At 40.4% G+C, this 24340-nt stretch overlaps 1 protein-coding gene across 41 annotated transcripts in view; it reads left to right on the top strand.

Annotated features, from left to right (window-relative positions):
* The window catches only part of KCNMA1 (potassium calcium-activated channel subfamily M alpha 1), an 873358-nt gene that overhangs the window by 770357 nt on the left and 78661 nt on the right, over window positions 1-24340 (top strand). For all 41 annotated transcript variants that reach the window (XM_075130775.1, XM_075130771.1, XM_075130770.1 and 38 more), the window contains 2 exons: window positions 3544-3637; window positions 20237-20360. In XM_075130775.1, coding sequence (XP_074986876.1) covers window positions 3544-3637; window positions 20237-20360 — 218 coding nt within the window. The remainder of the gene's footprint in view (window positions 1-3543; window positions 3638-20236; window positions 20361-24340) is intronic.

The raw sequence follows: 24340 nt of genomic DNA, 5'->3' as shown, positions 1-24340 counted from the left end.
GAGAACTCAAAGGCTGGATTGAGTTCACATTCTATAAAATTCCATGTTGAATTCCTGAACTTGTCTGTACTTTCATGAAAGCTGGTAAAGAAGGTCTGCATAACATAGTATGACTGTATTGTAATACAACTCCCATAGCATTAAATGAATTGAAAATATTAAAAATAGGGGCATATTCTCATTAACGGAAGCAGTAGGTCAAATGTACAACATTAGTGTTCAGTTGTCGTATATCACAGCCAGTTACTCAAATACAGTTGTCTTTCATGAAAGTGAGTAAATTTAAGATTCCCTTTCATTTAAATTTTTAATCCTCTCATGCAGAAAAAGGAACCATGAAATGAAAATATTTTATAGCTTAACTACAAGTTTTGCGAGATCTACTTTCTTTAAATATACAGGAAATTAATAGAATATATTAAAGATAATAATTAAATATGGTTTATATCCTACTTATGACTAAGAACCCACCTGTGAGTTAGCATTATAACACTTTTGGGAACCAAGCCATAGGTAATGATCTCCATTACATACCATTTGTATATTTCAGCTTCAGACAATTCTCCCCTCTTCCCCCTCCTCCCCCCGCAATACCTACCCACACACATACACATTTAGGGAATAAAACTGCATTTCCAAACTGCAGATACACTATAAACTCTTTGCATACAAATTTCATTTAAAAACAAAATCCTGATTCATCCTGTGACATGTTTAAAATAGGTGATCTTTCATTGCCACAGTGAAAATAAATGGCTCCTTTGCTTGAGCAAGGCATGGCTTTAGTACAGAAATGAGGTGTCTCTGAGGGCTTTGCTAATAGGTATTAACTTATGAGCCATGTTACCCTAGAACATTGCAGGTAAACACAGACAGTAATACGGCATAAAGATGATGGGCACTTAATGAAGAAAAGAGCTTGTTTATTGTAACACTAAAAGACACTGTACGCTTTGTCAGGAAATCCAGCTGTGGAGACCATCATTCTGGAAAGTGGTACTAATAAGGCCTAGTTTCACAATTGGCCAGTATGATAGTAACGTCTGGTAAGATTGGAAAAAGCAAATGCTAGACCATGTAAGATGAAAGATCTTCATTGGACTTACCTTTTACATTTGAATCAGCAAGCATAACTCATTTTAACCAACTGAAGGGTTGGAAAAAAACTTTTTATAGCATTTTGCACTAATAGAAATATTTCTGTATATGATATCATTACAGCTGGTCTGTATCAAAATAAGACTTTACAAATGCTCCTACTGGGTACAGAGCTTCCTTATTACTAGTGAAAGAGGTACAAAAATGCATTCCACTTGTACTATGTTACTGAATTTCTTATAAACGTTTTCTAGCCCCGTGGGGGCAGATTAATTTAGATGAACTTTGAGCTTTTATTTACTGGCAAAGAAAAACATATCATTTGTAGGTGATTTCTGCAAGCAACATTGTGCATGGTTATTTCCTTTAATCTCTTAAGTGGTGTGTCCATATGATTTGGACTGACTATTTATATCCAATAAAGAACAAGAGAGTCCTGTGTATGCATTAAAAGCAAATTATTGCCTGTGTAGAATAGCTTGTGAATAACTGTTTTTGACAGACAAGTTTAAAACAAGATTACACCATTTTCCAGAGAATGACTTGCCAGAGATTGTTATGGAACGAATAAAGAACCACACTTTATTATAAGTAGAGCTGGGCAGATACCGCTAAAAAAATTTCGGAGAGTTTACAAACAGCCAAATATTGAAGTGATTAAGGTTTATTGAAACCAACTCTCCCAGAAAGTTTTGAGTATTCGTTGAGGAAATATTTATACTCTCAGCCAATCAAAGAACAGTAATGGCGCTATGTGATTTAGCTAACGAATCACAAGTAGGCAGCACAGCCAGAAATGTGCATGTCAAATATATAACAAATTTCACGATTATGCTATGGATTTCTAAAACAAAAAATGAAATAGTTAAATATTGAGGAAATTTCATATTCTTTATGGATGCTCTCTAAGCAGAAAAGAAGACTGCATTAGTCCAATAAATTATTTGTTGTAAGTTGATCATTGCTCAGTTCTAATTACATCTCCTTTTACATCACTGTTTTGAGGCTTTAAAAAAAAAATCCAGGATTTGTTAGGCAAAGCCAGGTCCTTTAAGAAGACAGCAATGTTGCCTTTCCAGTGTCCAGTTCTGTAATCTTGATGAAGGCAAAATGAAGTTCCATAACATACTCTGGAAAACAGACAGACATGACAAGCTAGAATGTGGACTGTAAGAAAATAGTATCAGAAGAGGATTGTAGCAGGAGGATATTGCTTAATTCATTCTCAGATAAATCTAGAGCAGGTGACATATGTCCAGGTCTGCTTTTTCTTCCTATATAGTTCATTGCAAATAGATTTTTTTTCCAGCTGATGCTTGTGCACTGCTAATGTGTATTAAGCTCCTTTAATGTAGCTGCTACTACTAATCTCTTTCTTTTTATCTTTAAGGTAACAGCTACGTAGGCCTCAGTTACATTGTCTTCTAGCGTGTTTTTCAATTAACTATAGGATGGAAATGAGACTATTTTTCATTCTTAATATTACAGCATTAATCTGAACTTGAGAAACCACCATTCACAGATGATTCCCTTTGATAGCAAACATAATACTTGTGTGCTAATTATCAAGTACAGTAGTTGTCCTTTAAACAGTAATGATGAAGGTTAATATTAAAACATAACTGATTAGAAAACTGTGCTTCTTTAAAGCAAATAGTATTATGTTATAGGTAATCCGGTGATGTACACTTTATAGTAATCTTAAGTTATTTTACATTTGGAAAATGATCTTTCATTTAAAATGAACTCTATCCTCATTAAAAGATCCTGTGCTGTAACACATCCTCTGTTATACAGGTACTATCCCCCACTTCCATTCAACCATACTCTGCTCATTCCTGTTATAACAGCTCCCCTTTGTGAGAAAGGTGGAGTGATGAGGTCTGAGTTGTGCTGGAGATCTGTGCACAATTGCAGGCAATGTTCACAATCCTGACTAACTGAAACATTAAACATCAAGGCATTGAATATTTTACCTCTCTTCATGAAGATTCTGTTGTCTGGCATGTGAGAAGCAAGAACCAATTTGTATCTGGTTCATTAGCAAAAGCAGGCTGGCAGCTATTATGTTGGTATTTCAAATAGCACTTTATCTTTCTGTGTATTTAGCAGAACACTAATTCTACTCTTCAGTAGCACAGATTAATTGAAAATAACTCAGAGAATAACATAAATGCTGTTCCCCGAACCAGTATGAAACCAATTTGAACTTCTGTGTTCAAACCCCTGGTTTTCTTCCCTTCTCCAGCTCCTCCTCCTCCAAACCAATCTCTTTGACTAACCCATTTGATTTTTTTTTTTTTTTTTTTACTGTTGGGCCTAAAAAGTTAGTAATGAAGTATCAGTGCGTGAATGGACATTGAGTGTGTGTTCTTTGCTATGTCATTTGTATTTCATATAGCGCTCAGAGTGGTCCTTAATCTCATGAGTTGCCTCTATTTCCAGTTGAAGATGAACATCCGTCGACACTGTCACCCAAAAAAAAGCAGCGAAATGGAGGCATGAGAAATTCACCCAACTCCTCGCCCAAACTGATGAGGTAAGACTGTAAGAAACTCATATCTTTATCTTCTTTCGTTCCTCTACACCTCCCCCTCCTCAAAAAAGGGGGAGGGGGGTTGAAGAAAAAGATTGTTAGATGGTTTCTGAAAGGCTGAAGTATTTATTCTGTCAGCTTGTCAGCAGTTAATGATAGAGCTGAAAAAAATTCTGTCATGAAAAACAGTTTGAAAAGCTGTTTGAAAAATACATAGGCTTTAAAGTCTTAGCTGTCACCCTGTCCTGTCCATGTGTAGTTCTTAAACAGCAGTGGCACTAATGATAGCACTAACCAATCAGAGGAACTCATGTGGTTAGTTTGCCTCAGGCAATTCTCTTTTTGTTGGAATCCCTCTGAGTACTGTTTTCTGTACTTAAGGCCATATGTGAGATGTATCATCACAATCAAAAATGAACCTGAATATTACCTTCCTTTTATCCTGTCGATTGAAATCAAATTTCTGTTAATTGATTTTGACTGATTAAAAAAAGTCTAATAATCTATGTACTTACCAAAGCAAAGTTCAAAACTAATGCAATTTTACTCAGGCTAAAAGCAATATCAATTATGAAATACAAGGATTTTTTTTAAGAATAGTACCTACTCTGAAAGTGGATGATAAAAATAGCTTCTGGTTGTTAATGAAATTTTCCCACTGTTGTTGGATATATAGTATTTTACAATAAGGAAACCCTTAGATATTTGAGTCATTTCTTTCCATAGGACAATTTCCCTTTAAGCAGAGGTTCTCTGTAATTGGAATTGCAATTGGGACATTGTACTACATGAAGCAATATAGCACTTTCATTCTACTTCTTTCTCTGCCTTACCCTTCTCCTGTTGTAGTCAGTGGGCGCAGGATCAGGCATGCTAAATGCAGTTGTATTACATCTGAGTTCTCTACAAGCAGCTTGTTCTATTCTGTTTTTGTGTATATATAATAAGAAAGGGGCCAGGCTGGAACTCCTGCTCATGTTTGGATCCAGATCTGAACATCACAGCTCAGACCCATCTCTCGTGTATGTGGCTGTATACATGTAGGGAGACAGGCATGCATGCATGCTTTTGTGTATATATGTAACATACATACATCACTTAGCACCTTTCTCTGCTTCCTGGCAGCAGCCATGTTCCTCTAACGGTTATGGATATAGCCAGATGATTTCCCCCTCTCTACTTCAATCAGTGCAGTGGGAATTTCCTTAGCCAATTCAATAAGCATCTTTTTCTGTTTATCGTTCCTGCAATCTAGGGCATATTCAAGGGCATAACTTCTTTAAGTCGTCTTCATTTGTGTTTAGACTGCAGGACCAAAAGTGAGATTGATTCACTGAAGAAAATGCACCCAGCTGTGTCTTTTTTTTCCCCCCATTGACCATCTATTTCTGTTAAATGTATCGTTAAAAGTTCTCTGCCTTCCTGGTAGCTCAGCCTTGCCTGTGTGACACTGATTTACATGCTTGTTTACAGTTTCTGAGGAAGAATAAAATGAGCATACTGCCAAGCTTCTCATTTTTATGACGCCAGTTGTCATGCTAGCATCATTTTCAATTTACTCACCTTTGGGTAATCTTCTTATCAGGCACTAATAGTTTTATCTGTTTAAAGTTTGAAAAATGTGGGAGCTTCCCCCTTCAACCCCTAAATTTGGGGAATAAAACATTTTTTTAAAAAAAAAAGAGAGCTGAAACATTTGTAGCTGAGTGCACTGTCCCTGTTTGCTATGTAAAGTATGCCTCATTTCTTTGATCTTGAGTAATAATAATTCTGGGGAGCTATACTGTTTTCATATGCTTCAAAGCTGTGTCAAAGTTTTGCTGCTTAAGGGTACTTCTTTATTCTACTGGCTCTTGGGTACTGAGATGACAGGTCCTCTGTACTAGGTGGAGGCTTTTTCAAGTCATAGCCTTCAGCAAAACATCAAATTACCAAATACAGGGTAACATACTTCTACACAAATGCCTTTCCTGTAGATATATTATACCATATATATTAAATACTTTAGTGTTACACGGTGCATTTTATGTGCAATAGAAAGTGATGGTTTGAGGTAGCCTTAGGGGTACTTTTTTTCCACAAGCAGAAAAAGCTAGTGTATACCGTATCAAGTATGGTTTTTACAGGACTTTCTGCCCGAAGGCCTTTGTAAATAAGTAATGATCAACAGATTGGCTGTGGGTTTTTGAAAAGCATGCCTGTGTCAGTTTGCATGATGGGGGGAAATTTTCAAAGTGGAGCCTGCTTTCATTGCCTGCCGAAGAGGGACTGAGGGAGAGTAGTCATCCCAAGCTCGAGCTGTCTGCTCAGTAGCACATCAGAATTGCTAAACGTGGGTCGAGCAATGAGTGGAGAACTTACCAAGCCTCTGAATCCAGACTTTGTTTTCTTTCTCCTCTGTCTTGCTGCTGAATTTACTTACCCACCCTATGCCCCCACCCTCACCCCTTTCCCATACCCCATATCCTCTCTGCCTTATATGTCAGGAACATAGTGGCAGACTGAATTGTAGCTCAGAGCTCTTAAACCCGAGCAAATGGAATAAATATCTATTTTCCGTGCAAGCTGTGCAGTGGTCAGATCCTCCTCTATGCACAGCAAGTTAGGCTCCATTGCCTATTTTTTTACTACTTTAGTGACTGAAATTGAAATTTCTTGACCACCCCCCACAGAAGCCCTTGGTTAATATCAGTTAGAAGTATACAGTGTTTCCTCCTAGGTAAAAGCACTCAGATGTCCAAAGCTGATACTTTTAAAATATTTTTCTCCTACGTTTGAATGAAAAGTACTGTGACAGGGCAGATAGGACCCACACTAGGAAAAAGGGGGTTGAAGAGAGCCTGTGGGCCCCTGCCTGGCTAACCCTGCAGCCAGTGTCACACATGGAGAAGTGAGTTAAAGGGAGGAGACCCAGCCCAGGACTGACCAGGAGGGAGAGCAGAGTTGTGCTACTTCCTCAGTGAGGGAAGCCTGGTTCCAGCCAAGAGCTTAAGATGGCTTGCTACCTAGATGAGCCATTTTGTGAATAGGACAAGTAGGCCCAGGAAGATGGACAAGAAGGGACTAGCCACATGTAGACAACCCTGGAGCAGAAGAGCATGCTCCGACCGCTGAATCCCCAGCCAACCCAGATTTTTAATTCTCTCTTTCCTTTTGGTTTTGGACCCTTAACACCCTGGACAGTGTAGGACTCCAGTGTACCTTGACCAGACTGTGGCTGTGGTCCTATGAGTGGTTACATCCAACTGTCAGGGACCCACAGCAGGAAAGTCATGTCCTTAAGTCCACAAGCGGGAGGGTGGAGGCACTTAGATCACCCAGTTACATTGCATAAGCCAGGTCTTTTTCAGTTAACAGACTAGACCGTAAGATTCAGTCCTGCTGTACTGGGGATGAATGGTTGGAAGGAGTGAGCATATGGAGTGGGAAGAGCATGCACAAAATTCCATCAGAGAATTTAATCATAGCTCTATAGAGTCACTTCCTGCTCAGCCTTACAGGTAACATAGAATTCTACAGCAATACTGCATTTCTACTGTACAGAGGGCAAACCAGTGGAAGCTCATGCAAGGAAGAGGTCACTGTGCTTCCCTGTGTGCCGTGGGCAAAACACCCATGACAGCTCTTTCCACTGGAACGCAAAGGATAAGAAGGGATGTGTTGTGAGCATGGCCAGCAGGTGCATGAGCAGAGAGCTTTGGACAGGTCAACTAATTCTTAATTTGAAGTGAACCTAAGCTCAAATATTTTTGAGATTCACCCAGCACTATACAAATCCATATTACCTAATATGATGCAGAACACAAAGACTCTAAAACTCTATTTTTACAATGCAAGAGGCAAATTAAATTACTAGCTGAAGTAAATAGTTGTAAAATTTGCAAATGGCCTGTAGACGCTAGAAATGATTTATATACCGAGATTTACATACCGAGATTCAAGAAACTGAATATTAGGCCAGTATTATGCTAGTGCACATCCAGTGAAAGTCAGTGGAGTCACACTGATATAAAACTGGAGGTATGTGGTGGTGAATCAGGGACAGAATAGCTGTATTATAACACTGGGCATATACACTAGGTAAACATTTAGAGAATACAATGAAAAATACATATTGAGCCAGATTCTAAGCTGCTGTAAATTGGCATAGCCCTCTTGATCTCAGTGGAGCTACACCAGTTTAAAACAAAACAAAAACACCACAAGAACAAACTCTAAAAGGGAAGAGAGCAGGCTTCTTATAGAGACTTACCTTAGACATGGTAAAACCTCCTGTGAGGCTGCCTCACAAAATGAAAAGGAAGAATGAGGGGGAGGAAAAGGAAAGGAAGGAAACAATACATAGCAGAATAACAGTCACATAAGGCATATCAGGTTTTCCTTTTCATGAGACATTTGCAGAAAGGAAATGTGGAAACATTTGGTTCCCCCAGATCATTAAGAGACATAAATTCACTTGCTCATCATCTCAGGGTCTCTTTTTTTTCTTGCATGTCACTGATGAATGACATGTTAAATGTGACTAACCCAGTGTATGTGGTAGCCAAGCTGGTCGAAAAGTAGCCCCCCTGGATTCAAGGGTGATCAGTAAACATTTTGAAAAGTCCTGGACCCAAACCAACAAGCCACTTAAACTGTTGACAGGGTCCAAGTCCTCACTTAATGATTTGGTAACTGCTGCTGCATGAGTGGAATGCACTGAGTAGCAAAAAATGTCAACCCAGCTGAGTCAAGCTATTAATGTAAGAACAAATGGCATGTGACAGGGCCCAAGGGGCCTGAAAAGCAAACAAATAGTTTGTCCCTGTCCACTCTGAACTGACATAGGCCTCTAGACAAGTAGCATACTCAGCAAAGGGTCATTATCCTTAATGTCCCTGATCACATAAGAATCAGAGGCAATAGGAAGCTGAGTTTTCAGTTGGTTGCCAAGGAGAATTTCATAAGCCTTGAGGATTTTTCTTGATCCAAAATCCAGAAAAATACCCAGCCAAACAGCAAACTTGTTCAGAGACTGTCAAGGTCCAGCAAAGTGACATGGAAAAAGTCAACTTTTCTGCTGGACTTCCAGAAACCCAGTGGGCTTGTTTATCTAATACAAATAAATAGGAAAACATCTACAGTCTCTTTTAATGATAAAACATATGTTAATCTAGCCATAGTATGGGCAGCGGCTGTACAACATCCCCATCGCCGCTCCCCGCCCTCTGCCCCCCGGCCATGGGGACACAGCAAGCCAGGGATGTGATTCCCCTGCTTACATGCACATACCTGTATGTGTGCCAGCTCTCATCGGGCTGGTGCACGGACACATAGCAGTGTAGCCATAGTAACACGGGTCGTGGCGGCGGCAACATGGCTTAGCTGGGTGAGTACGGTCTCCAGAGGGCGAAGCTGAGCCTCCAGTGCTACGTATACGTGCGCTCACTCGATGAGAGCCAGAACGAGTATGTGTGCGCGAGCAGGGGCATTGCACCCACCGCTCGCTGTGTAGACGTAACCTCTCACGCGCACACACTCTGTTCTACCAGGGCTAGTCAGGGTTGACCCGCATTATCCCTGCCATTCCAGCTGAGATGCTTAGTTATTCATGTCTGTACCAAATAAAGCGGTAGTGGGGTTTTATGGAGAAACCTGTCAATTAAGAACTAGGAAAATGAGGTTACTCGTCTTTACCTCGTGACTTAAGTCAGATATGAATACCAGGTCTGCAGAGGTGAAAGCTTACTGTGTTAACCAGAGTAATGGCTTACATTTGTATAGTACCTTTCATCTTTAAGAATCCCAAAGCACTTTGTAAACTTTGCAAGTACTCTAGTGTATGTACAAGAATCACTTGACACTGCACTAATATGCAAGCCATCTCTGAGGTGCTACTCAGCAGTTGTTTAATAGCATCAACTCCATGCAATCATTTAGGAATCCATTATATTAAGAGGTAGCAACAGTAGTAGTGTAGGTTTTAGGCTGGCCACTGACATTAAAACCTCCATGTTGTCTAGACCTGCTCTTAGCAAAGTTAAATGACAGTGGTTTAAATGGTTGGGAACAGTCTATTCTAGACCTCCAACTTTTGCTACAATTGGGGAACCTGCATTCGTGATGTTTACAAACCATGGGAATAATAAAGTGTCAGTTTTTACCCAGAGTTTTCTGAAACCTTGCACAAATTTATCTGAGTTTAGAGAAGGGCTTTCAGGAAGAATTAGGAGAGTCTGCCCGCAGAGAAAACAAGCAACTTCTTCTATAATGACAGGTTTCAGAGTAGCAGCCGTGTTAGTCTGTATTCGCAAAAAGAAAAGGAGTACTAGTGGCACCTTAGAGACTAACCAATTTATTTGAGCATAAGCTTTCGTGAGCTACAGCTCACTTCATCGGATGCATTCAGTGGAAAATACAGTGAGGAGATTTATATACACACAGAACATTAAAAAATGGGTGTTATCGTACACACTGTAAGAAGAGTAATCACTTAAGATGAGCTATTACCAGCAGGAGAGCAGGGGGGAGAAAACCTTTTGTAGTGATAATCAAGGTGGGCCATTTCCAGCAGTTAACAGGAACGTCCGAGGAGCAGTGGGGGGTGGGGGAAATAAACATGGGGAAATAGTCTTATTTTGTGTAATGACACATCCACTCCCAGTCTCTATTCAAGCCTAAGTTAATTGTATCCAGTTTGCAAATTAATTCCAATTCAGCAGTCTCTCATTGGAGTCTGTTTTTGAAATCTTTTTGTTGTAATATTGCAACCTTTAGATCTGAAATCGAGTGACCAGAGAGATTGAAGTGTTCTCCGACTGATTTATGAATGTTATAATTCTTGACATCTGATTCATGTCCATTTATTCTTTTACGTAGAGACTGTCCAGTTTGACCAATGTACATGGCGGAGGGGCATTGTTGGCACATGATGGCATATATCACATTGGTAGATGTGCAGGTGAACGAGCCTCTGATAGTGAGGCTGATGTGATTAGGCCCTATGATGGTGTCCCCTGAATAGATATGTGGACACAGTTGGCAACGGGCTTTGTTGCAAGGATAGGTTCCTGGGTTAGTGGTTCTGTTGTGTGGTGTGTGGTTGCTGGTGAGTATTTGCTTCAGGTTGGGGGCTGTCTGTAGGCAAGGACTGGCCTGTCTCCCAAGATTTGTGAGAGCGATGGGTCGTCCTTCAGGATAGGTTGTAGATCCTTGATGATGCGTTGGAGAGGATTTAGTTGGGGGCTGAAGGTGATGGCTAGTGGCGTTCTGTTGTTATCTTTGTTGGGCCTGTCTCGTAGTAGATGACATCTGGGTACTCTTCTGGCTCTGTCAATTTGTTTCTTCATGTCAGCAGGTGGGTACTGTAGTTGTAAGAATGCTTGATAGAGATCTTGTAGGTGTTTGTCTCTGTCTGAGGGGCTGGAGCAAATGCGGTTGTATTGTAGAGCTTGGCTGTAGACGATGGATCGTGTGGTGTGGTCTGAGTGAAAGCTGGAGGCATGTAGGTAGGAATAGCGGTCAGTAGGTTTCCGGTATAGGGTGGTGTTTATGTGACCATCGTTTATTAGCACCGTAGTGTCCAGGAAGTGGATCTCTTGTGTGGACTGGTCCAGGCTGAGGTTGATGTTGGGATGGAAATTGTTGAAATCATGGTGGAAGTCCTCAAGGGCTTCTTTTCCATGGGTCCAGATGATGAAGATGTCATCAGTGTAGCGCAAGTAGAGTAGGGGCATTAGGGGACAAGAGCTGAGGAAGCGTTGTTCTAAGTCAGCCATAAAAATGTTGGCACACTGTGGGGCCATACGGGTACCCATAGCAGTGCCGCTGATTTGAAGGTATACATTGTCCCCAAATGTGAAATAGTTATAGGTGAGGACAAAGTCACAAAGTTCAGCCACCAGGTTTGCCATGACATTATCAGGGATACTGTTCCTGACAGCTTGTAGTCCATCTTTGTGTGGAATGTTGGTGTAGAGGGCTTCTACATCCATAGTGGCCAATTTCCCCCCTCCTCACCCTCCACTGCTCCTCGGACGTTCCTGTTAACTGCTGGAAATGGCCCACCTTGATTATTCCCGCCCCCACCCCGCCTGCTCTCCTGCTGGTAATAGCTCCTCTTAAGTGATCACTCTCCTTACAGTGTGTATGATAACACGCATTGTTTCATGTTCTCTGTGTATATAAATCTCCTCACTGTATTTTCCACTGAATGCATCCGATGAAGTGAGCTGTAGCTCACGAAAGCTTATGCTCAAATAAATTGTTAGTCTCTAAGGTGCCACTAGTATTCCTTTTCTTTCTTCTATAATCTAACCCTGAATACATTAAGGTCAAGGCAAAAGATGTTGGAAGGAAAAGGGTAAAATCTTTAAACCAGGTGAGCAGAAGAGAATATTTCCTCTCACTAATGACTTAGAGAAAAATAAGTCTCTAAAAGTTGTGACTTTTACCTTAAGGTGTGAAACGTATAATTTATTTAGGTGGAAAAGACTACCTCATCGTCGTCTTTTTCTTAGCTGCTGGTTTATTTCCCATAGGTTGCTTTTGTCAGGTAATTTCCCCCATCCCCAATTCCCCCCCCCCACGCCCCCAAATTCTTAAATCCTAGGCATGCAGCTTGATAGAATCTAAATGAGAAATGCTAAAAACTAACTACACACTTTCTGGCCCCCACACTCTCTTCTTTGATTTGCTTATATGCAAGAATGAGAACAAGTGACCATTTCAGAACTCTTCTGTGTGGGAATTTGAGGAGTATACTTTGAGCAGCTCTTGACATACCCAAGGTGTTCCAATTGGAAAATATGTTTACTCAGCAGATTCCTAAAAGAAGATAATCTACGTTTACACCAGGTTCCTTAGTAGTCATGATAAATTAACCCTTTGGAAAGGCTTCTTAAAGTAGAATATTGTGACATTAGGCAACAGAGATGCTATCAATATTTTAAATGGAGATGGAGGAAATTCTTACTAGCTCCCAGAAGTAAACCTCAGCCAGAACATATATTACATGATCAACTACTTGTCCAAAGGCGATAACAAGACATTGGCTACCACTGGCTGTATTAGTTAAGTTCTGGCCATAGTAGTTTCAGGAGGATAGTGCAAGAAGAGTGGGACTTTAGACTCCATTAGCAATGATTTTGAGTATGACAAGAAAGAGATTCATTGAAAATATAGGTTTTCTTTCTGTTACTGTGCCATTTTTTCCCTATAAAGCTTCTTTCATCTGTGCAGTAAATCTGTAGAAATTTCATTGCTGATTAGCTGACCTTTTCTTTCACAAGTTAAAGAGTGTCATTAGTGTAACACACACATTGGCAACAAATTCTCATTACAACTTAATGCCATCCACACAGACTGCAGAGGGTCATAGGGAATGGCTAATGGTAGCCGACAAATGTTGGGTGTATTAGTCACAAAACATTTGCTGAATTCCACCAGAGCGGCGTGACAACCTTCACAGCTAGTCCCAGCGAGCTGCAGAAGTCAGTGGAGTTTGCCTGTGACAAGCCGTCACTCTATCTTGGTAGAGCTTTATAGCACCAGTCAAAGCAGTCAGGGAAGATTGAAGTGACAGAGGCCCACTGAGTAAATAGTGAAACATGCAGCACATCATGAAATATTCAACCTGGGTGTAAAAGCTCTAAATGCTTTTTCAATTATTAGCACCTGCACTGGCTGCATACATCTAACACTAACAGCATGTTAATTGCCACCATTTGTAAGGGTGGTTGTAAAAGATATTTGAAAGGCAAGAGACATTTTGCAGTGCATCTTTAGTTGGCATCTTATCCTTCGCAAACCCTTCCCTTCCCCCTTTAAAAGAAAAAAAGGACATTCATGTATGAAGACTGAAAACCACTGGCAAAGGGCACAAAGTGATTTCCAAACCTTTCAGTCTCTAGGGGGGACTGCCATTCATGTCATCTTACCAAAATACAGGGTACCCAGGGAAAGGTGTATTTCCAGAATTAAGCATGCCTACTGAGGCTGAAAGGTCTACTGCTGTTTGGGGAGTTTTGCCATTGATTCAGTATGGGTAGGATTGTTCTCTAGGTGAGAACAAAAAGGAGGCAAAGATTTACACAGCACAGCTTCACTCTCAAGCGCTGTGATGGCCACCATAGGGTGTATATTGCCCTTATTCCCTCTGCTTGGCTGCTGTGGGAGATCCAGCATGGATCCATGGGAGTATATAGCCCTGATATAAAGAAGCATATGACAGATAGCAAGAGGTTTGACATGAAGGTGAGGAAATCCAAGGAAATACTAATGTTAATTAAAGAGACAGCAATTTTCAGCCTTCTTTTTCTTTTTTAAAATTATTTTTATTCCATTTCCACATTTGTTCCAAAGTTGAAAACACAAACTGAATATGTTTGGAGTGGTTATAAATGTCTACAACGATAACAGTGCTCTTTAAAATATAATGCTGGCTCCCTCGCAGCAGGTTTGCTGGAAAAGGGATTTGTGGTTTTGCTTTAGGCTGTTGTCTTCAAGGCAGGCTTTTTTGGTTTGCTGCTGTAGCATGGCATTTAGTGTCATTCCCAAGTTTAATTGATGATAAGTTGCATTATATGCTCCGCAAAACCTTGAAAAGACTGTGTTTATTCTTCATTTTAAGTCATGCACACATAATTTTTGCCATAAGAACTAGAGAAGCTATTTATAAACTGGAGAATATAGATGTGAGAAACCTGACTTGGTTGCTTTTCTAACACGTGTACTGTAGGTGCCTGTATTCTCATTGCAGGACTGATCAAATCTCTTTGGTCATTGCTGGCATTAAAAGGCCAAATTCTTTGTTTGACATCCAGTTTAAAACAGACCCTTTTAAATTGATAGATGATTTTCTCCCCCAGATAATGGGAATTTGTTAGTGCCTTTGTAAGCTGCTGACTTCACAGACTTGGACAGCGCAATGGCCACAGCACTAATGCAAGGTTCTCCATACTAATCCTATTTTGTGACTCCAAGCTTACCTTGACACAGTCATGTTTAAGGGTGACAGGATGGAAGTCTCCAAGAACACTCAACGTTTGACCTAGTAGCTAAGAACAACGATTGCACTGTTTTTGTAATGTGGATTGTAATGGGAATTGGGTATTCCAACGCCGCAAGTAGTATTGAAAATCTCAGCTTCTGTGAGTCTGTCTGTAAAATGTCTTAATTAATTAATATTTGTAAAGCAGGATGAGATCCCCAGCTTAAAGGAGCTGTATACATCCAAAGTAATAGTAGTAGTATTTTATTAATACACTATTTCATAAAGTTGTCATGGTCCAAAGAAAAATTAGTCCATATATCTAAATAGTTGGAACCCTATTCTGTCCTTAAATGCATGTGATCATGTACAAGGGCAGAGTTTGACCTGAGTTCTAAACAATTCTTGAACTACTATATAAATCTTCAGAGAATGCTTTATTTAGGACAAAGAGACAAATTATAAGAGACAAGAAAATGGCAGTACACACAGTTCGATACAGATTTCCAAATAGTAGGTATATCGGAAGCCATTGTTGTTAGAGTTTACCAAGGTAACTTTTACTTTCTGCCAATTTCTGTTCTCTGATGATCACATACAAGTCCCATGAGAGTTGTACAATGGTATTGGCTGGCATATGTTAGCCATTTGTTAATAAATGGTAATATTAGACTTTAAGACAATTACTCTCCATTTATTATATCCTGTCATTATTTTTCCTATTGGGCCTCTCATTATCACAGCTTGAAAAGGTTAAATTAGAGAAACAAAGTACTGAGCACGGTGTAAATAAGTGCATTTGTAGTTACAGAATTATAAACTGACCAAAAGCTTCATTAACACAGAGTTAAGGTTGACCAGAATTGCCTTATACCTCTCAGAATATTGAATGTACTTGTACTTAAACCAGTGAAAACCAGAAAACAGCAAGTTAAGATGCACACCAGCCCCACCCCACAACCCTAACTCTGCCCCATGGAGCTGGCAAGATCTACAGGAGATATACTGTAAGTATGTTTCAGCCAGGACAGCCCTAAAATAAAGCAGACATGAGGAATGGCTGAGTAAATGGGCCATTTTATATGACAGGTTGTGGGCCACAGAATCATATTCATTCATTTGTCTGCATGAGTTCCAATTGCCCTTCACTGTGTTAGGGGTAGCAGTATTGACCTGGTGAAAGGATTACTAGGAGCTGGTCACCACAGTTCACATCACCAGATGAGGAGAGGTACAGGTGCACCCAGAAGTCATGGACCCCTTGTGGCTGGGCTGAATTATGAGAGTTGTGCACATGAAGGAGCATGACGGTCTGTTCTTGACGTGGGGATTTGTAGCAGTCTGATAGCAATCATGATAGTGCACTGGAGATCAGAGGAAGTGCAGCTGATGTTCCTGAGAGAATCCTTAGGACAAAGGCCATAAAGTGGTAATATCTAGCAGCTCTGGATTGATTTGTACATAGTAGGTGAAGTGGTTGAATACAGGCCAGGTATAGCCAGGTGAAGTATGCCCTAAATGCAATTTTTGCCATAGAACACAGTGTGACAGGTTCTCCTATTGTACTCACATGCTGTGTCCCTGCACTATCCCATATCATCTGGAAGGATAGAATGCTACAGTGTTTGTCACGGGTGGGCTGGGATATCATTCAAAGAGAGGAGAGTTAAGGTTGCGGGATGACGCTGGTATATACTTTAACTCTATATATCCTGGTTTTAAGAGGTCTGAGAATAGGTGCATTTGATGTTCTGGAAGCAGGAACTGGTGGTCAACCTCAGCTCTGCAGTAACCAAGTTTTTGGGTTACGAATTTCCCTAGTTTTTTGAGGAGGTGGTTGTAGTCAAAGGGCACCTATGGAGGGGCACGTGGAGGCTTCCTGGGAACACCTCACTGACACTCAACTACTAGCTTTTCCTTTCTCCTAACTCCTCCAGGCCCTCAGTATGGGAGGGAGGCTCCTTACTCCATTTCAGGGGCTAGGGTAGGGGAAGGAGCTCTGTACAACCTTCCACATCATGAGAGATTTGCAAAGGAATTAAGTGGTTCATTTGTCTCCATGGGTTGTTCTCAAATGAATCAGAACACCCCGTGAAGATTAATTCAACCTGACACAATCAGTCTGCGAGTTGTGAACTGACCCATTCATCTCAATGGGTGTTCTTCCCCCTGTTGTGGATTACTAGTTTTCAAGACAATTTCACTATGCACATGGCTTTTAGAGCAATTTGAATATTAGAAGCAGTTCCTTGTTTGGGGAGAGGGCTGTATCTGATTACAAGGAAGGGGTCCTTCACCACAGCTAGGGCCCCCTAAGTGCTACAGTAATACGAACAATAAATAATGGTGTAATACCCAATCAGAGAGCAAAAACAAAACCACATGCCTTAATTGCCCAGTTAGACACCACAAATAGCAAAAGACCTACTCTAAGTCAACAGCCTATTTGCTGAATTATATATTTACATAAGGTTTTAATCAAACAATTATCAATAACAGATAAATCCATTAAAATCCAAGTCTGTTCGCACATAATTCACAAACAGAAAAAGGGGCTACATTCCTCAATTAAATTGTTTACCATGAGTAATTCATTAAGCTCTAGTTGTAAGTTTCTATCACCAGCTCACATGGATGCTCTTGTATGAGGCAAGGCCCTAGCTCAGCAAAGCACTTAAGTAAGCACTGAACTGAAAGCACCTGCTTAAGTGGTTTACTGAATCAAGGCTGAAAACAGTTAAACCACAGAACAAACTTTTATCATGCAGTCACCTGCTTTTATTAAAGGATTCCTTCTGACTTCGGGCATTGCTGCGAATGAGGCAGGGACAGACCTACAAATGTTGAATAAAAGCTGAAGAGGGCTATCTAGCCCCAGACCTGAAAGCAAACAAGAAAAATTAATTGGAAAATAAAATGGAGTAATTTTTAGCAACCATTTTACTCTTGTTTCTTAGTGAGTATGAAGGGAAATTTATACATCACATCATTAATGTACCTAATTATTTGAAAGAAACCATATTAAGTGGGGGCTAGAAGGAGACTGGATTAGTGACTTCTGCTTTCAGGTCAGTGATGTGCTAGAAAGGGCTCATGGGGAATCACTTGTTAAAATTCCACAATGAATGTGAAGAAAGGCTTTGGAGATTTCCTAACCGATGATAACGTCTTTCCCACTATGGACACTGTTAAACCTTCTGCAATAGAGATGACTTATCATTGGAATTCATAAAAATACCTCTGAAGACCCAATCCTTTGCCTTTGCAAAGGACCCAGTGGAACCAAATGTCAGGTATTAAAAAATTCTTTGCCAAGCAGGGTGCTCCCTGGGTTGGTATTCACCCCACTCACCCTCTTACCAATTGCACAAGTGCTGGGGCTTTCAATATATTTAGTATTTCCATCTACAAAATCTCAGGATTGTTGTGCTCCTCTTGGACAAAATGCAGATTACAAAGCCTGGAATGAGGTGCAAGATGGCTGGGGACAAAGCACCATCAATTGAAGGGCTCTAGCTGTGGTACAAACTTCCAGAAGAGATTAGATGAATCCACAGTCTGACCACCTTTAGGAAATTCTGCACAACATTCCTACTTGATACAGCTTTTACGCCATAATAAGAATGGCACTCTCAGCATCAACCACCCTTTTCTAATCCCACATTCCTCCTCTCTCCCCTATCCCAAGAGTGAGACCCTACCCGAAGCAGAGCTTTCTATAACCTGAAAGGGAGCAGAGCCAGTATCCATAAAGATCAGTAGGGACATCCCTGCTGCCAATTTGATTAACATGGAAAGCACTCCTCAGATATTACGGTGCTGAGTACAAAACCATACACGTGATTAATGATTTTTCAGGAGAGGTTCACTAACTACACGTGTATTTGTCACATGTTAAACTACTTCCCTCCTTGGGAGAGAGCATGGAAGTACTTTGTTTTAAATGGGGTAACCAAATGAGTAGATTCTTCAGTCCCGCTCACACACTCTGTGGGTTTGTGCCTGTGAAGTGAGTAGGAATATTGCAATGGACTTCAGTGGGAGCATGATCAGGCACTGTAAGCATTATGTGTTATCCCTGTTATGTTGGACTGATAGCTGCCAAAGTGGGCAAGTTTTATAGAAGCCATCTTCAGGCACCTATTTGTGAGCATGTTTAGCATAGTATCACATTATGCTGATTGTGCAATTCAGGGAGAGTTAACCTGTGCATATGCAGAGGCAGAATTTTGCCAGTATAGACTATTCTAGAGGCAGAGCCTTACTGTATTCTGTTGGTTCAAAGAAATTAAAAACTGGGTTAAATTTTCAAATATGGTCTCCTATGTAGAAGCTGCCAAATAATAATAATGTGTGTGTATCCGTGTCCTGCACAAAACACGCAGTCATGTGCATGGAACAATATTTCTGAGCACATTTAGCTCATTTCCTTGGCATGTCAGTGCAGGCTTTGTGTGTACAACAAATATGCAGGCCCCCCCTTTTTTTTTCCCGAAGGGCACAGCTTGGACAACTACATTTGAATATCATGCCTTTGAGTAGGTGTCTTTTTTCACATTACAAATTTATTCCTCTGTGAAATGAAAACTCATTCCTGGAGCTTCATGACAGAAAGTTCTGTGCAAAATTGTGTGGAACATGGGGGCTTTGTCAGACAAAACTCTGTCCCCTGTTTGGTTTTATGTTCAGTTCCCCCTGCATCTTGTAGTGGCTATACTGATTCTAATGATGCCATATCATGCTATGACTAAGACTTCTTTTATTTAGCATCTTGTTGTGTCTTTGCAAGGTCACTTACCCTCGTCCCTCAATAATTGTTTTTCAGCAAATAAATTAATGAAGTGTGTGTTTGTGTATATTTGAGTATGCAAGTGCATACACAATTATATTTGTCGGAGGGCAGTTAATTAAAATGTCTCTTATTTGTGTCTCCTTTGAGAAGCCCTGGGTTTTAAAATCCTGCTGCAGAAACACTTAGAAGGTTACCACAGATACAGTTGTCACAGAAAATGGACACTGTTGTTTAGTATTAAAATCATGTATTCCAGATGTGGGCATTTGTTAGTCAGTCTACTCTAAAATGACATACTGCTGAATCTTTAAAGGGCTTCAGTTTGGGAAAGCAAAATATGATTGGGCAAATTGCTAAAATATTTAAAGTGCAGCCTGTTAAAGCTTTTACTGTGAAGAGCATCACGTCAGAAGTTGTATGTGGTAAAAGCAAGTAATTGGCTTTCCATACTTCTGCCAGTCAGTCAGCATGGGGCTCTATTCCGATCCCTTCTATTTCATTGCAGATGCTAATAGCAACTCTTTTGATATTATTTTTTGGAGGGATGGGAATGGGAAGAAAGAATATTTATGGACATGAATGTGACAGACCTTTTTAAAATCAACTGAAAAGCTTACTGAAAATCTTCCAGGTCCCAACCCAACATTTAAAAACTTTTTTTCTTATATTATTAGCTTTTTTTCCCTAAGGCAGGTGTGTTGAAAACATCTGTTTAAATGTAAATAAATTTCATTTTTGACTTTTATCCCTGTTTGGATATAGCTCTTGGGATATTTTCCCATCCATAATTCATAACGTTTTCCATTTACATTATCTGTGACTTGTTTTTTTTTTCCCCCAGGCATGACCCCTTGTTAATTCCCGGCAATGAGCAGATTGACAACATGGATGCCAGTGTGAAAAAATATGACTCCACGGGGATGTTTCATTGGTGTCCAGGAAAGGACATTGAAAAGGTCATTTTGGTGGGTGCTTTAAAAGAATGTCCAACAAAGTTCTATCCAAAGAGAGCCCATTTAGACAATAGGAATGTCAGATGTTTAATGGGTTACCATAGTTATCTATATCGTTTTAAAAACCATTGTACTGAAATCAGAAATGCAATATGGATGGATTTTGAGCCATCATTCTGGCAAACCCTGGTGGGTATACAAGCCTATAACACTTCACTGAAAATTGGCCCCAAATCCTGAGACTACATTTTCATATGGGTTAATGGGACTACTCAGAAGCTTAAAATTATACATGTACTTCAGATCTTTGTAGGATCAGAGCTATGGTGAACATTCACCATGTACCATTCATCTCTTTGAAACAAGGTGCTAATGCGTTATTCCTTATTAGTCAATGAGAATTTTGCCCTATTTAAATTTATTGCTTGGTTCTCAACATGTTAAAGCACTCAAACAAGCTTGAGTAAATGGTACTGCTATTCTAGGCATCTACCGTAGTGATTTGGGTCTAGTGTGTATTCATTTCATTTGTTAAAGTGGGAGGGCCATCAAACTGACTCAAGTAATTAAAAATAATTAGAAGGCCTATCACAATCTGTTACATTCAGTGAAAGTTTGTGCTGTTTGTGTTCATGTACTCATACCTAAGAGTAACAAGTAACTCACTCCAGATCTCAAACACAAAACTGATGATCTATGAAATGAGCTCCCTGGTGGATCTTCACTTTGTCGCAGTTTATAAAGCTTTTCTTGAGATCTCTGTCTTCGTTTTCCCTATGCTATTGCATGGTGTAACCAATAATGGTGACAGCCCTGGTTTATTCTAACGATCGGGGCGTAAAAGGTTGTTTCCCGTGCTCCTCCGGGGCTATAATAACCGTGACATTGTTTGGAACTGCAATCTTGGCATTTAAACAATCAATAAACTAGTCAATTCCAGTGACTAAATTGTTAGCCAGAGTTTGGTCTGAACATTTAAAATTAATATTCATTCCAGGGTGTTCAGTAGGCCATGAGGAGGCAACCTTACTGTCCATTACTTCATAACAGAGAGGGATCACTATACATTGCTTTATAACAGAGGGAGACAGAGATCAGCTGTAATATTTTAAATATTTTTTAACAGGTCAGTCAGGAATGACCTTAACATGTTCTTCTACTGTGAAAAGTGTTTCTATAAAATGGCATTGTGGGGTTTCCTCATTTATTATCTCTTCTCGACGCCATATCAATTTTTCTCCGCTTGCAAGTAAATAGATGTGGGTTTTTTTCCTCTTAACTGTCTGCTTGGTAAACTCAACCTAGGATCTACAAGTTTGGCTGAGTTATTTCTTGTTCCGTGCATCATCACCAGTGGTAAAGATCCTGCGAGCAAAAGGCTGCCCTCACTTACACCTGCCACAAATTATGTCTATACGCACATCAGTGCAACCTTACTGCAAGAGTGCAAGTGAGGGCATAATCTGAAGAAGATGGGGTTGTTTTGAGTGTCCTATAATTGGAAGTTGTTTAAACAATTGTGCAGATGATGCCTGAACCAGAAAAGAACTCACTTCTCTGCCCCAGAGCTGTGTTGGCTATGCAGGGCTGACAGCAGTATAAGGCAGTGTGTCCCTCAAGAAAGCAGACAGGACTTTGAATCTACATAGGGATTAGGTTTGTCAAGTGGAAAGGTGCCATTTTTACATACTTACCTTTCAGACAAGAACCATGGTTTGGGTTCAGTCTTGTAAGGGCCTGATTCAGCAAAGCACTTAAGCACATGCATGGGACTACTCATGTTCTTCAAGTTAAGTGCATGCTTAAATGTTTTGCAGTATCAAAGCCAAGGTGCTCAGCATCTTGCAGGATCGAATCCTTCAATATTTTTAATGTGAAAGCTCCATTCTGCTCTCAGTTACATGAAAATTAATGGAGTTGCAGCAGTGTAACTGAAAGCAGAATATGGGTTTTTTTTAAACTGACGAGAAACCTTTTGGCCAAAACTGCTCCATAGGGAGTTCCTCTGCAGCATATTCGACATTTGCATTCCATGTAGTCTGTGAAAAGAATAAACAGCAGAGAGCCACAGCTTAGTGAAAACCTTTACTCTGTAGGTTAACAAAAATAAAAAAATTACTATGTGCGGGCTTCAATAAATGTGCTACTTTGAACATAAGAACAACCATACTGAGTCAGATTCATGGTCTATCTAGTCCATCCTATCTTCTGACAGTGGACAGTATCGGAGGCTTCAGAGGGAAAAAACAGAACACACCAGAACAGTTTATTGAGTGATCCATCCCCTGTTGTCCAGTCCCAGCTTCTGACAGTCAGAGGTTTAAGGACACCCAGAGCATGGGGTTGCATCCCTGACCATCTTGGCTAATAACCATTGACTGGCCAATACTCCATTAAATGTTTTTATTCATCGATTCTTCACCCTGTTCTCTGTTTTATTCATCGATTCTTCACAACCCGTAGCTAAGTTTTGTTGAATATCCACCTCACTGGCATCATAATTTTGATGCACATAGGATGATTTCCATTAGTGGAATGCAACAGCACCAAGACTGGATCCAGATGTAAAAGTCATCATCAACTAATGACTTTACTTAATGTTCATCTCAGTGTGTGAGCTGCCTTCAAAACTGACTGGGATTACAGCACAAATTTAACCACTGTCATTGAGATAAGCAGATAATTCTGAACACCATTTAGATGTACTTCTTTGGATTCTTCCTTTCATCCCCTCAGCTGCTCTTGTCAATGAAAAGTCACCATTAGTCAAGTTCTTGCATCATGACTATTTCTCACTTCCAGAAGAACCCTCTGGGGCTTTTGGTATCCGGTAATTTAGGTAAATCCGGTATCCGGTTTTGGTAAACTAAAACAGCACAGAGGTTTCTCCAATTTGGTGGCAGCTTGTCCAAGGACATAGGCGAGGTCTTTGAGTCCTCCCCTGAGCTGCACCAAGCACGGCTCAGTCACAGTCTCAGATCCTGGACTACAGTCTTAAAACATTTACACACACACAAAAAATCTATAAATCTACAAGAACATCTCAAAACATTTGTGGCCTGAGTCTCATTTACACGAAGGCTCCTTACATTGCTGGGTAAAAGGATGTGTAAAAGGCTGAAAATTCCATTAGCTCAGACCCACCAACACTGCTATGAAATGGCAGTGAGCTGGAAAAGCATTCTGGGTTTTGACATTCTCATTTTGCTACAGAAGCTTTAGAACCAGTCCTGGCAGTCCAAGAAAAACACTCCGGACCAGAGAATATTTTACTTATGCCAGCTATAAGCTTTGGAAGCAAACCGAAAACTCTGGGTGTGGACATATAGAATCCTTTTCTATATGCTTTTGTAGCCAGAGTTGTTGGAAGTGTTTCCCCACATCTAGGGGCATCTGATCCTGCTCTCACACCGGTGTCCGTCAGGAGTTACTGCATTAAAGTCAGTGGAGTCAGAGTGATGTAAGTATAACCAATGAGAGAGGAGACTCAGACCTTTAGCCTCCAGACCTTATTGTGTTTGAGTTCCAGAGTAACAGCCGTGTTAGACTGTATTCGCAAAAAGAAAAGGAGTACTTGTGGCACCTTAGAGACTAACCAATTTATTTGAGCATAAGCTTTCGTGAGCTACAGCTCACTTCATCGGATGCATACTGTGGAAACTGCAGAAGACATTATATACACAAAGACCATGAAACAATACCTCCTCCCACCCCACTCTCCTGCTGGTAATAGCTTATCTAAAGTGATCACTCTCCTTACAATGTGTATGATAATCAAGTTGGGCCATTTCCAGCACAAATCCAGGTTTTCTCTTCCCCCTCCCCCCAACTCACTCTCCTGCTGGTAATAGCCCATCCAAAGTGACCACTCTCTTTACAATGTGTATGATAATCAAGGTGGGCCATTTCCAGCACAAATCCAGGTTTTCTCACCCCCCCACCTTTTTTCCAAAAACCACACACACAAACTCACTCTCCTGCTGGTAATAGCT

This window comes from Caretta caretta, chromosome 7 (assembly GCF_965140235.1).
Source record: "Caretta caretta isolate rCarCar2 chromosome 7, rCarCar1.hap1, whole genome shotgun sequence".
Taxonomy (NCBI): Eukaryota; Metazoa; Chordata; order Testudines; family Cheloniidae; genus Caretta; species Caretta caretta.
The sequence above is the reverse complement of the archived record's forward strand: the minus strand, read 5'-3'. Positions and strand labels throughout refer to the sequence as shown.